The sequence below is a fragment of the Mastigoproctus giganteus genome, chromosome 13 (assembly GCF_048544385.1).
Source record: "Mastigoproctus giganteus isolate SK-2022 chromosome 13, ASM4854438v1, whole genome shotgun sequence".
Classification (NCBI taxonomy): domain Eukaryota; kingdom Metazoa; phylum Arthropoda; class Arachnida; order Uropygi; family Thelyphonidae; genus Mastigoproctus; species Mastigoproctus giganteus.
This window is the reverse complement of record NC_143587.1, coordinates 164,641,925-164,654,980: the sequence shown is the minus strand read 5'-3', so window position 1 is coordinate 164,654,980 and position 13,056 is coordinate 164,641,925. Positions and strand designations below refer to the sequence as shown.

Genomic DNA, 13,056 nt, shown 5'->3' with positions numbered 1-13,056 from the left:
GATATCGGTATTCTGATAAACAAAAATACCTTTCCCAAGTTAGAAAACTTCGCGACAAATCAAAAAACTATCAGCATTCTAACGAGTGGTCTGTATTGAAGACCTCCATCGATTTGCGTTATGAAGCACAGGCCTCAGAAATAAAACACAGAGAAGTTAACAAATTGAATACATTATCGGGAGGATCAAGACACATTCATACGAGTTCTAACACAATGTCGCGAGCTTGCGACCAAATGCATAAGAGTTGTGTGATGACCCCACCACATACACACCGTCTACCGCAGAATACTTCAGCTAGTTCGCGAACACCCCCTCGTCCAACATTCAACAAACCAACATATCAACAGGGTACAAATATTTCCTTGTTACACTATCACAGGACCAAATTTCACTTTTATTGAAAGGATTAAATTACTATTCCCCACCTGAAAACCTATCTAAAAAACAGTGCGTAATTGATATTGAATTTGGACTTCGTAATATTCAGCAAAAAGATTTATTTATTCAACGAGTTAACCTTGTGGCGAATAACATAAAAGAAACACGACTTCCTAAATTGAATACACATAACAGTTCTGCTTTATGTGAACTTCGGGAAAATAAAGACATTATTATTCAGAGAGCTGACAAAGGAGATACAGTGGTACTACTCAATAAACCTGATTACATTAATAAATTAGAGTCAGTTGTATTAGATACCGCCACTTATCTTGAAGTAAACCCGGCACTATTTACCAATTTGGTCAATCGATACAATAAAATGTTAACCCATATCAAAAAAACAACTACATTACTATGGCTCAGTTAAAGGAATTAAAGGCCAAAATATACAATACTCCTGCACTTTTCAGTCAGGTAAAATTACATAAGACCGATTTTCCTATTCGGCCTATTGTTTCCTACAGAAGCTCAGCATTTTCATCCTTGGCCACACATGTATATAGCATTATAAAACCCTATAGAAAGGCAATACAATTTGGGATTATGGACTACAATACACTATTTAATAACTTTAAGGACTGTAGACTTAGCAGTTGTTGTTATTTGGTTTTTAGGAGCATTAGCAACTAAGGCCATATTGCTCCAGAGATATGCGGTGGTCATTTCCTGACCTTTCCACATCCTCCATATTTGGGGGTCACAGGCTTGAACCCCGGTCTAATCAAAAGCATGTGCTACGAACTGCTGCTCCTGCCCGCTTGGCTACGGAGGCACGGGACTTCGCAATAATAAAAATTTATTCTCACTAGATGTTATATACGAATGTAAATGTTGAATACACATTAGATATTCTTTGGGATATGTTAAATAATAACTCGATACCGATTAATTATATGAAACTTCCTATTAAAGAAATTTTTCACTTAATTAATCTCTTAGTTGAAGCCAATTATATCACCTTTTGAGACAATGTATACAAACAACTTTTTGGTTTGCCAACGCGATTAAGCCGGAATGGCCTAATATCGGAGATCTACCTCTCAACGATTGAACGTATACATTTGACACCTTTTCTACCCCATATCACATACTATGGGAGATATTTAGACGATGTTCTAGTCATTGCTGATAGTAGCACTATCCAAGACATTTTACATTCGTTTAATAATATTCATTCTAGACTCATATTTACATTGGAGAGGGAGAATACGGATACAAAGTCATTAAATTTTCTAAATTTCACGCTTACTCGGGACGTGAACAAAATCCAATTTAACATCTATCGGAAACCTAAAAACACCGGTATGCTTTTACATTATAACAGTTATCACCCATTCACCTACAAAAGATCGATTATCTTTATTCAATTTCTCAATGCTTATAAATATTCAATGACAGAATCTGCTTTGGGCTGAAAAATACAAATATTAACTAGCAGATTCCTAAACAGGGGTTATCCACTTGCTACAAAGACAGAATTAGGGTACAAGCTAAGGATAGAATATAAAAAATTAAACAATAGTAATATCAAAAAATACTTTATTTCTGTCCCATGTGTTCAACAGTGGCACAAACAACTTAACAGATTCTTTAAAGATACCGAATTTAAAACCGTAGCCAGGCCAATACAGAAATTACACACTATACTGAAGTCCTTTACTCGTTCGCAACACAAATAAATGACCTAGAAAACATTTCTTGCAGTGATTGTGGCTCCTCTTATTAGGGTTCTATGTGGTTTCCTCTGAATTTTCGTGTTAATCAACATGCGGCCTCAGTAGTTCGTACTTCTCGTTCAGCAGTGTCAGATTTAGCCTTTCATGCCGTTAATGAAAAATGTACTTTTTTATTTAACGAGGCCAAAATACTTAGTGTCCAACTGCAGAAACCATCAAAATTAAATTATATGAGAATTCTGTTAATAACCGGCCATATCTAATCTCCAACTCGTGGTCCTATACGTGCATGCACAAAGACAAATAATCCCTATTCGGTAATTTTCATTCCTGTGATCATGACATATGGTCGAAAAGCATTGTCAGCTTCGGGAAGGAAAATCGTTTTGCATTTTTTTCATTAAATTAATTTTTTACATAATTTTTAATTGCGTTAAATTGATTTTTAATTGTGTTCATTTGATTTTTAATTATTTCTTACTGTAATGTAAGATTTTTTTTATATTGTTTTCATTTTAATTTCTGAGAGTATCATATGGAAGGATGTAGAGCTGCCGGAACAAGTACAGAGAAGGGCAACAAGATTAGTAAATGGAACAAAGGGTTGCGCTTATGAAGAAAGGCTTATGTTTTGCAAATTACAGTGTCCAGAGACTAGGCACCGGCGAGGTAATCTGATAGAGGTGTATAAAGCCTTGAATGGTTTGAGCATGCTCAATGCCGATGGGATTCTTCCTCTTGCTCAGAATAATCACCTGAGAGAGCATAAATTAAGATTGAGGAAAGACAGATGTGGGGAAATTTGCCTTTAGCCAGCCGGTAGTTGGTTGATGGAACAGACTTCCATCCCTTGTTGTGGAAGTTGATAGCCTAAATAAATTTAAGGCTCAGCTGGACAGGTATTTTGAACGAACGTAGGAGTGAAGTGGGTTTTTTTTTTTGGCTGATGCTAGATAAGCTTGCTTTCTTGCATCATATGCCTCCACTAATGCTAAAAATGTTCTATGTATCATACTGAGGTAAACTTCTCTTATTCTTTTACAAATATTGATATCAATGTAGAACGTATTGAGCATTATAGCTCTGGTTCATACTATCAGACCTGCATACAGTACTCAAGGTGAGGCCTGACCATTGCCTTATACAAGGGGATAATCACCTCCTTATCCCTGCTAGAAAAATTTCTGTATATCACTGACAAGACACCATGAGCTACTCTTGCAGACTGTCTGTACTGCTCAGAAAACTTCATATCTGAGTGCACAATTAACCCCAGGTCCTTTTCATTCTCTACCACTGTCAGTGTGCTACCACAGAGTTGATACGTTGCTCTGGGGTTGCTGTTTGCCATATGTAGTACTTTACATTTGTCAATGTTAAACTTCATTTGCCACCTCTCAGCCCATCTGCTCAACCTTTCCAGATCCTGTTCCAGCAGCATAGCATCAGCTTAACAACCTTGCCAAATTTTGTATCGTCTGCAAACTTGGACATTAAGCTTGATATACCATCATCAATATTATTTATAAATACAGAAAACAATAATGGACCCAACAGTGAACCCTGAGGGACTCCACTAATAACATTAGTCCATGATGATCAGTGTCCATTGATTACCACTCTCTGTCTTCTCCCCTTCAACCACCCCTTTATCCATAGCAACAATTTGCCTACAATGCCACACTCTCCAATTTGTGCAGCAGTCTTCCATGTGCAACAATATCAAAAGCCTTTCTAAGATCCAAGTATATAATATCAAAGTTATTCCCTGCATCCAGCTCTTTTGTGACTGCATCATAGTATCCAATCAAATTGGTCAGGCAAGACTTCCCCTTAACAAAACCATGCTGTGTCCGAGCTGTAACTGAAGTCTTGTCTAGGTGATCCTGCAGTACTTCTTTAACCAGTGCCTCCATTAATTTTCCTGGAACAGAAGTTAAACTCACAGGTCTATAATTACTTGTGTCAACCATTGAACCTCCTTTGGGATTGGGGTCACATTTGCACATCTCCAGTCTATGGGTACCTCTCCTGAGTCCAAGGAAGCTCTCAGAATTATGGCTAAGGGTTTGCTTACTTCCTTTGCTGCTTCCTTTAATATAACTGGATAGATCCCATCCACCCCAGGTGCCTTTCTTGTGTTTATCTTCAACAATTTCTCCTCCACTTTACTCTCAGTTATTACAAGATTATCTAGCTTACTGCCAGAGTTCAATACACCTCTGGCATTCCCCTGGCTGAATAACTCCTCATGTGTGAATGTCGATGCAAAATATTCATTTAGTTTGTTAGCTACCTGAGCAGGATCATCAACAGTTGAATCATCAATATCAAGTGGACCAATCTGATTCATCCCTTCCTTCTAGAGTTTACATAAGTAAAGAACTGTTTTCTGTTTTTCTTTGCATCCTTTCCCAAAGATTTCTCATAATCTGCCTTTGCCTGCCTAAACTTCTTTGTGACTTGGTTACAGACTAGCTTATATCTATCATAGGCTTCCATGTCACCCATTAATTTATATGCATCCCATGCATTTTTCTGCTCTGCCATGTGTCTCATTAGTTTATCTGACATCAATTTAGACCTTGAACAATATTTCTTAGTTGGTATGTAAAGCCTAGTAGCTTCCACGATAAGTTCTTTGAATCTTCCCATTTTGAATTTGATTTTGGTAACATCAGTTGGTGCCACTGTATAGAATTTAAATACTGTCTCAGACCATCATACTCGCCTTTATGAAAGCAATAACCCTTCCCTTTACCCCTGATGGTAGTTACCTCTTTGAGTAAATCCCACTTCAGCACACTGTGATCACTGCCACCTAGTGGTTCCTTTATCTGCAGATTCTTAATGCATGAAGAATCACTACTGATAATCAGATCAAGTATATTACTCCCCCTAGTTGCCTCTCGAACATGTTGATGTAAAAAACAATCATCCAATAAATCCACAAAAGCCTTGCTAGTGTGTGAGTGACCAGCCCCCAAATTCCAGTCAATATCTGGGAAATTAAAATCTCCCATTATAAGACTCTCTGATTTACTGGCCCACTATTTCCCTGTACATTTTCTTATTATACTCATCAGAGTCATTAGGCCTATAGCACACTCCTACTCTCAATTTTGATCTCCCAATGCTTATGTCACACCAAACTGACTCAACACTGCACTGTCCAGCGATGTCGACTGGCTTCACTTCCTTGGATTTTGTGTGTTTCTTAACTAATAGCATAACCCCTCCTCCCTTCCTATCCTGTCTATCCTTTCTGTAGACATTGTACTCCCCAAATTCCAGTTCTGCATTACTTATATCTGTGTGACACCACGTCTCTGATATCCCAACAATATCCGGCTTTGATGTTTTGTGCAATACCTCAAATTCATCAAATTTATTTACCAAACTCCTAGCATTGGTGTACAAGCAAGTATACATGCACCTGTTCCTATTCTTAGCTACCCTAACACAACCCATTACCTGAATGATGTGAGACAAAGTAACCTCTCATTTACCTGAATAATGTGAGTCAAAGTAACACTTCACACAAAAGTACAGATAATTCTAGATTAGTGAACTATTCAAGAATATCTGGTATACATTAATGTATACACTGATAAAGTAATTGAATATGAGTAATTATAACACCTGTTTAAGACAACTAACATTGATATAAAAGGCCTAGTAGGAATTTGATGTCATCCAGAAATAGGAAGATTCTGTTTATGTTGTCTAACATGGGATGGTGGAGTCATGCTTCTTATCAAAATCTGCCTGGATGCAGCAAAACCTACTGCAGATTCAGAACGTACAGATGCTAATTCAGAATCTGGGTAGGGTGAGTTAGGTGAAAGTAAAAATAAGAAAGTGGAAGTAATCTACAGATCAGAACAAATATGGAGAGAGCCGTTACATTAATAGAATGATGAGCAAGTGTGGATGCATTATTATGGATGATTTCCATTTGTCCCAAATTGATTTGCAGAAAGCTGGAGGGAAATTTGCCACGGGGAACAAAATTTTTAAATTATCTACCCATTTGATAATTTAACCTAATCAAACCTAATCATCGCCCACGAACCAGATGTCATTGTACTGCTTTAGACAGTCTGAAAAACTTCATTTTGTAGTTTTGCACATCTATACATACAATGAAGGTTTCAAATGGAATGAATATATTGTTTTCTGTTGGGATGAGAGGTGCCTTTTTTGGTATGTCTGCCTGTTTGTCCTTTTTTGGATGAACAGGCAGTGCCTGCTGGTCTGCCTGTCTGTTCGTCCATCCATCTCGGTTCATTCATCTGCATATAAAACAATGACTCCCACTGCATGGATTTTCATGAAATTTTATGTTTAGTTCTTTTAGAAAGATTTGCCAAGCCAACCCAAATTTCATTAAAATCAGAGAAATAGAAATCTGATTATTATTTCTCTTATCCGTATAATTTATATGGCAAGAAGAAATTTGAAGATTAAATGTAATTTTAATGCAATATTGCAATATCCTAAGCAGTATTGTTATGTAAGACTTATGCAATATCCTAAGCAGTATTGTTATGTAAGACTTGTGAACATGGTTCTGCTTGTGAAAAGATAAATATATATATATATATATATATATACACGAGGGGTTTCCGAAGAGTAAGGTAACACATTTTTTCTCTTGTTGATGTTGAATAATACAAAGTTGAAATTACACATCGTTATTGTTATTTTTGGTTTTTAGGAGCATTAGCAACTAAGGCCATATTGCTCCGGGCGGTGGTCATTCCCTGACCTTTCCGCATCCTCCGTATTTGGTGGTGACGGGCTCGAACCCCGGTCTAATCAAGAAGCATGTGCTACGCACTGCTGCTCCTTCCCACCTGGCTATGGAGGCGCTTGAAATTACACATCAAGAAATAAGTGAACATGCACTACTTCTCTACAAAATCTCCAGTTTTATTGATGCCATTGTCCCAACGATGGATCAGTTTATCAATACCAGTAATGAAAAAGTCATTACCCAGATGCAGTAACCAACATCGCACCACCTGATGAACTTCCTTATCCATGAAATGCTTTCCTGAAAGGTGTTTTTTTCAGAGGGCCGAACAAATGGAAGTCTGAAGGCAATAAGTCTGGGCTGTAGGGGAGGGGGATGTGACAGAATTTCCCAACGATACGGCACAACCACTTACGAGTGGTGGGGGCAGTGTGTGGAGTTGCATTGTCTTGCAACAAAACCATGACGCTTGTCAGGGGTCCTGGTTGTTTGCATCGAATGTTGGCTTTCAGTTTTTCCAACATTGCATAGTAAAGCTTTGCACTGATTGTTGCTCCCTTTAGCAAGAAATCCACCAATAGAATCCCTTGGCAATCCCAGAACACTATGGCCATGATGTCAGTCTTCAATGTCAACAGGGCCCACTTCAAATTCCTTGCACCAAAAACACACCTGCTTCTTTGTCATCACCTTTTCGCCATAAACAACAACCAGTTCACGGTGAATGTCACTTGGTGAAGACCCTTTTGCTTGCAAAAAGCGAATAACTTCCCGATCACCTGTTTTGGACCACACTCGTACAGTAGCCACCATTTTGCAACTGGAATCTACTGTGAGGTGACAGTACCGCAACACTGCACTGGCAGTCTTTTTGAACAGTATTAATGGTCTATCTGTCAAACGCATTTCATCTCATTCCCTTTCCTTTATTAAGAAAAAAAATGTGTTACCTTACTTTTCGGAAATCCCTCCTCACACACACACACACACACACACACACACACACACACACACACACACACACACACACACACACACACACACACACAGAGAGAGAGAGAGAGAGAGAGAGAGAGAGAGAGAGAGAGAGAGAGAGAGAGAGAGAGAGAGAGAGAGAGAAGAGATTTAACAAAAGGAAAAGTTTATACAGGAGAAGAGTAATAAATATTGTTTTATTAAGGTATCTTAGTAATTCATATATTTGCTTTTCACTTTTCACTTCTATTAAGCACAGAAAAATTAATTAATTTAAGAAAAAAAAAACTGAGTGCACCTGAAATGCAATGCAGGAATACATTAAATAAATTTTTTCTTCTATTTTCCACCTTAATATCTAACTGTTGAGACCAAGAAATGCTTCTGATGATATGTAACTTGGCTGGTGAAGTTCCTCAAAGCAGTACCCTTGAGTAGTGAAATTTATTGGAGATATGCAATCCGTGTCAATTTGTCTTGCCATAAATCCATCAAATTGAATTTTTCACATCAAAAGTGATTGATTCATTCATTTTTCCCAGTTTTCTTTAACATTTTACCATTTTTGTAAGAATTACTACTGCCTGTCCAAGTCTGTCATAGACTCATGTTTTACGACTGTATATGACTATATTTTTCTGATATGTGTTCAAGTCAATTTGCATATTTTTCGGCTTCAAAAAAACCTAAGAATACCTCAGATGGAAAAATCTACTCCTTTTACTAAAATCAGCTAAGCTCAAATGAAAATTCTGTTAGAAAATTCCTCTGACAGTAACTGAACCCAGACCTTTCCAAATGAATGGCAAGTAGTGGAATACCATGTGCACTAAACTATTATTGAGGACTCTCGGCCCTTGTAGGTTCTGAACAGAAATTTTAATTTACAATTTGTACAAGAAAACCCGATAAAATGAAATAACTCAATACCACTATACAGCATTAATACTCTTAACTTACCTGACCATTTTTTAGTCCTACTAATAAACCTTCCTTCCCTGCAGGTCCACCTGTCACCTTAATGTAGCGAATTGCAGCTTCCATAACCCACTCTCTTTCTTTCACTCCTTGAAAAGACATACACTGAAGACGGCGTTCCTAAAATAACAAAAAAGTAGGGAATATATATCTAATTCTTTCTTGTAGACAACATGCACTTCAAAGTATTTGAACATTTTTTGATATAAATGAAGTCAATTAAAGATCCATTCAATCATATGCAAAGTGAAGCCACCAGAAAAGTGCAAAGGAAGTGTCATGCAATGGAAGCATATATAATGTGAAAATGATGCATACATAATATAACTTGATAGTGTAATATGTATTACTGTTGCATAAACTATGAATGGAGTTATATTATTATTGCATTTAGGTATCTCTTAATTCAATGTATTATTATCAAATTAAACTGTATTAAAATAAAATCATGCCACAGATGAGAACAGAAAAACAAAGGGCACAAAGTAGGAGCATATGGCTTGAAGAAAAAATTAAATAGGGCAGCTCTCCTACAAATTTTATTTATTACTTTATTAACACATTATAAAATGAGTTAATAAAGTGCATTGTTCAACATTTGCAGATCCATCTGGAACAGGATATGATACTACCAAAGGAACAGTATCACATCCTGTGTTCAATGGAGAGAGAGAGAGAGGAAATTATGCCCATACTCAGCATTCTGATGGGCAGTTATGACAGCTTGAAGAGGGTTGACACCCCCACCAAGGAATCACCGAGCTCTCAGCTGCTAGCTCAATACTACAGCTTACACTCGTGCAACGCAGCAACAATCCCAAAGTCAGACTGGCATAGTCTGAGCAACTGGAGTTGATGACATTGAGCAACTATAATCTTTTAATAGCACAAAAGATGATGTTTTTAAAAACACTGGTACCAATGATATTAAGAATAGGAGATCTGAGAACTTAAAAAAGCACAGGGAAATATTGAGAAAAAGACAAGAGTTAGGATTAAATTTGGAAGGTGTGGGCAAAATTGCCCAGCATAATAGGAGGGAGTTCATGACAACAGCTTTGTCAATCAATTAACCCTGTAGAGACTGTACAAGGCTCATGGGGTAAAATTTTCCTCAGCCTGGCATGTGCTTGTAACAGGAGACCATTTTTACAGGAATGGAATACACTTAAATAGAAGTGAAACAAGAATATTTGTTGATGCTATCAAGGCAGTGTTAGGTGGGTCAGAGAACTGCTAGCTTAGGGGAACACAGTGACAGTTTTAGAGCAGCAGCAGCAGCAGTAGGTGGAAGTGAAACTGATTCTTACACTGTTTCTATTGGGAAACACAGCAACTAGGAAAACAAGATGTGAGGGATTACAAGGCCTGCTGACAGCTCTCGTGGGACAAACAACATACATGAGGAGTTATTAGGAAAAAAATAGATTCAATGTACTTGCTTGTGCACAAATGTTAGGAATATAGTAAATAAATTTGAGGAATTTGAAGAATCGGTTGGGTACTGGTTTGAAATAAAGATGCCACCCAGCTATATGGGATGAAGAACTTGAATATGACAAGCAGTGTTTATAGAAAAGACAGACAGAACAGGATGGGACAGGGATTAGTTATGCTCTTTGACAAGAAGCACATACACTCTAAGGAAGTGAGCCAGGTTGACACAGATGTAATAATGACACTGTAATAATGGAAAAACAAAAATAATGGTAGGGGTATGTTACAGGCCAAAATGATTGTGAAACGTGTAAAGAGTTACACAAGCAAATAGAGTAAATCAGACTAGAGTACTGTGTACAGGTCTGGAGGCCTCATTTTAGAAAGGATATATAGTTGGTAGAATGAGTACAAAGAAGGGCAACAAGACTGATGAGGGGAACAAAGGGGTGCTCTTACCAAGAATGGCTTAAATTCTGCAAATTGCAGTGCCTGGAGAGTAGGCACCTGCGAGGTGATCTGATTGAGGTGTATAAGGCCTTGAATGGGTTGAGCAAGCCGAATGCTGATGGGATTCTTTCTCTTGCTCAGATTAAGAACTTGAGGGGGCACAGATTCAAACTGAGGAAAGATAGTTGTAGAATAGATGTGCAGAAATTTGCCTTTAGCCAGCAGGTAGTTGATTGGTGGAACAGACTTCCATCTTTTGTTGTGGAAGTTGATAGCCTAAATAAATTTAAGGCTGAGCTCGACAGGCATTTGGAATGAATGGAGGGGTGAGATGGGAGGGGTTTTTTTTCGCTGATGCTACATAAGCTTGCTTTCTTGCATCGTATGCCTCTACTAATGCTAATGTCTTATAACAGGAGACTTTCTTGAAAGACAGGAACTCGTGGGCTCGTTGCTCACACAATGGCAGAACCTTTAGGTATTTATTTGATAACTACTTTCTACATCAGAAGAGGCAACAAGGAAAAGAAATACTCTTGATTTGATTATCGGCAGTAACTTTTCATGCATTAAGAACCTGCAGATAAAATATTTACCAGATGGCAGTGATCACAGCGTATTCACTTGGTATTTAATAAAGATATAACTGTCAAGGGTAAAAGGAAGGGATTTTGCTTTTGTAATGGTTACTAGAATAATCTTGGACATTTTTCAAATTCTATTCAGTAGGCCCAACTGATAATGCTGTAAATTCTTAATGGGAAGTATTTAAAGAAGAAACTGTATAAGTTATCAAGCTTTTTATACCTTTCGTTTTCAGTAATTAAAAGATACTGTTTAATATAAGTTTTCAGTCAAAATGAATAACAGATGAACTGATGAAACAACTAGAGACAATGAAGAAAAATGACTGGGATGATTATAAATTATTGGGGACACAACAAAGTCACAAAGAAAGTTAGGCGACACACCTGGCTGGAGTCGTTGAACATCACATGCTCTAATACCTCAGTCAACAGGAGCAGTGGATGTTGTGTCCACCCTATCATTGAAGCAACCATTTTGATGAATGACAAACGTTGGCAACGTTCACATGTGTTCACACAGCCACAGGCTTCAACATCCAACAATTAACCATCACATCACACAGTTCATATACATGACTGGCAGTACATGCCCTCATGTTCCACACTCTTAACTGTCAGTTTGACTGATGAAGGTTAACAAACTAACCAAAAGATTTTGTATGTATCTAATTTAATATACATATTTTCCGATTAATATTAAACTTGTCATTATTGCGGACACCGAGCAAAATGGAGACAGACTTGTCTGTATCCATTTTGCTCGGTGTCCGCAATAATGCACAATAGTAATTATAGTAGTTAGTACTATGCTTGGGTTGAAAGCTGAGAAGACAAGAGAAGATATTTGTTGACATTAAACTTGAACTTCTGTAGACTGTAATTTTCAGTAAAATACTTATGAAGGAAGGTTGTTCCAGAAAACAGCAGTTGAATGAATAAAGAAGGAATATGAAAAGTTAGTTCTGTGAGTTTAAAGTTGGACAATAAATGGATGTTGGCGGCAAGTGTTTGGACTATTTTGAAAGAGAGCAGGAATTATAGAAACCAATTCAGAACAACAGTGCCCATGGAAGTATCTGCAGAAAAGGCATGCAGCAGAAACAGTACGTATATGAGACAAAGAGTGGAGAGAGACTGTTAGAGATGAGTCATTAATTAACCTAACTGCCCTCTTCTGAATGGAATCTAGAGGCCTGAGAGAAGTTTTGGAGGCACGGCCCCAGATGTGGAAATATCATTCCATGGGAGGGAGGATTTGCAATTTGTACAGAGTGAACAGCTGTTTGGAAGAAAAATAATGCAGAGAGCGAAAGAGAAAACCAAGTATTTTAGATGCAGAGGAAGCAATATTTGCAATGTGCTTGTGCCAAGAGAGATTAGAAGTCAGGGTAACCTCCAAAAGAGATATATCAACTTGGCTAGAAATCGGAGTGTTCACCGAAGATGAGCATAGGAGCAGAAGAATCCTTTTTGCGAGATATAAGACAAGACTGAGTTTTAGAAGGATTGAAATCAACAAAGTTGTCTTTGCCCCACTGGAGAATTACCTGAAGATCGGCATTTAAGGAAATGGTAGCGGACATCCGAGAAAATGAAGCTGATTGAGCAGGGAAGATTATCCCAAAATAGAAAGTGGAATGCAATGTGCTATCATCGACAAAACTATGGATAGGATGTCCAGTCAATGGAAGAAGGTCATTAATATACAATAGGAAAAGAGTGGAGAAAAGTACTGAACCTTGGGGGACAC

General features: G+C 37.7%; 1 protein-coding gene across 4 annotated transcripts in view; it reads right to left on the bottom strand.

Annotated features, from left to right (window-relative positions):
* Window positions 1-13,056, bottom strand: part of Oseg1 (intraflagellar transport protein Oseg1) — a 540,669-nt gene that overhangs the window by 312,391 nt on the left and 215,222 nt on the right. For all 4 annotated transcript variants that reach the window (XM_090387737.1, XM_090387735.1, XM_090387736.1 and 1 more), the window contains one exon: window positions 8,815-8,952. In XM_090387737.1, the coding sequence (XP_090243863.1) occupies window positions 8,815-8,952 (138 nt within the window). The remainder of the gene's footprint in view (window positions 1-8,814; window positions 8,953-13,056) is intronic.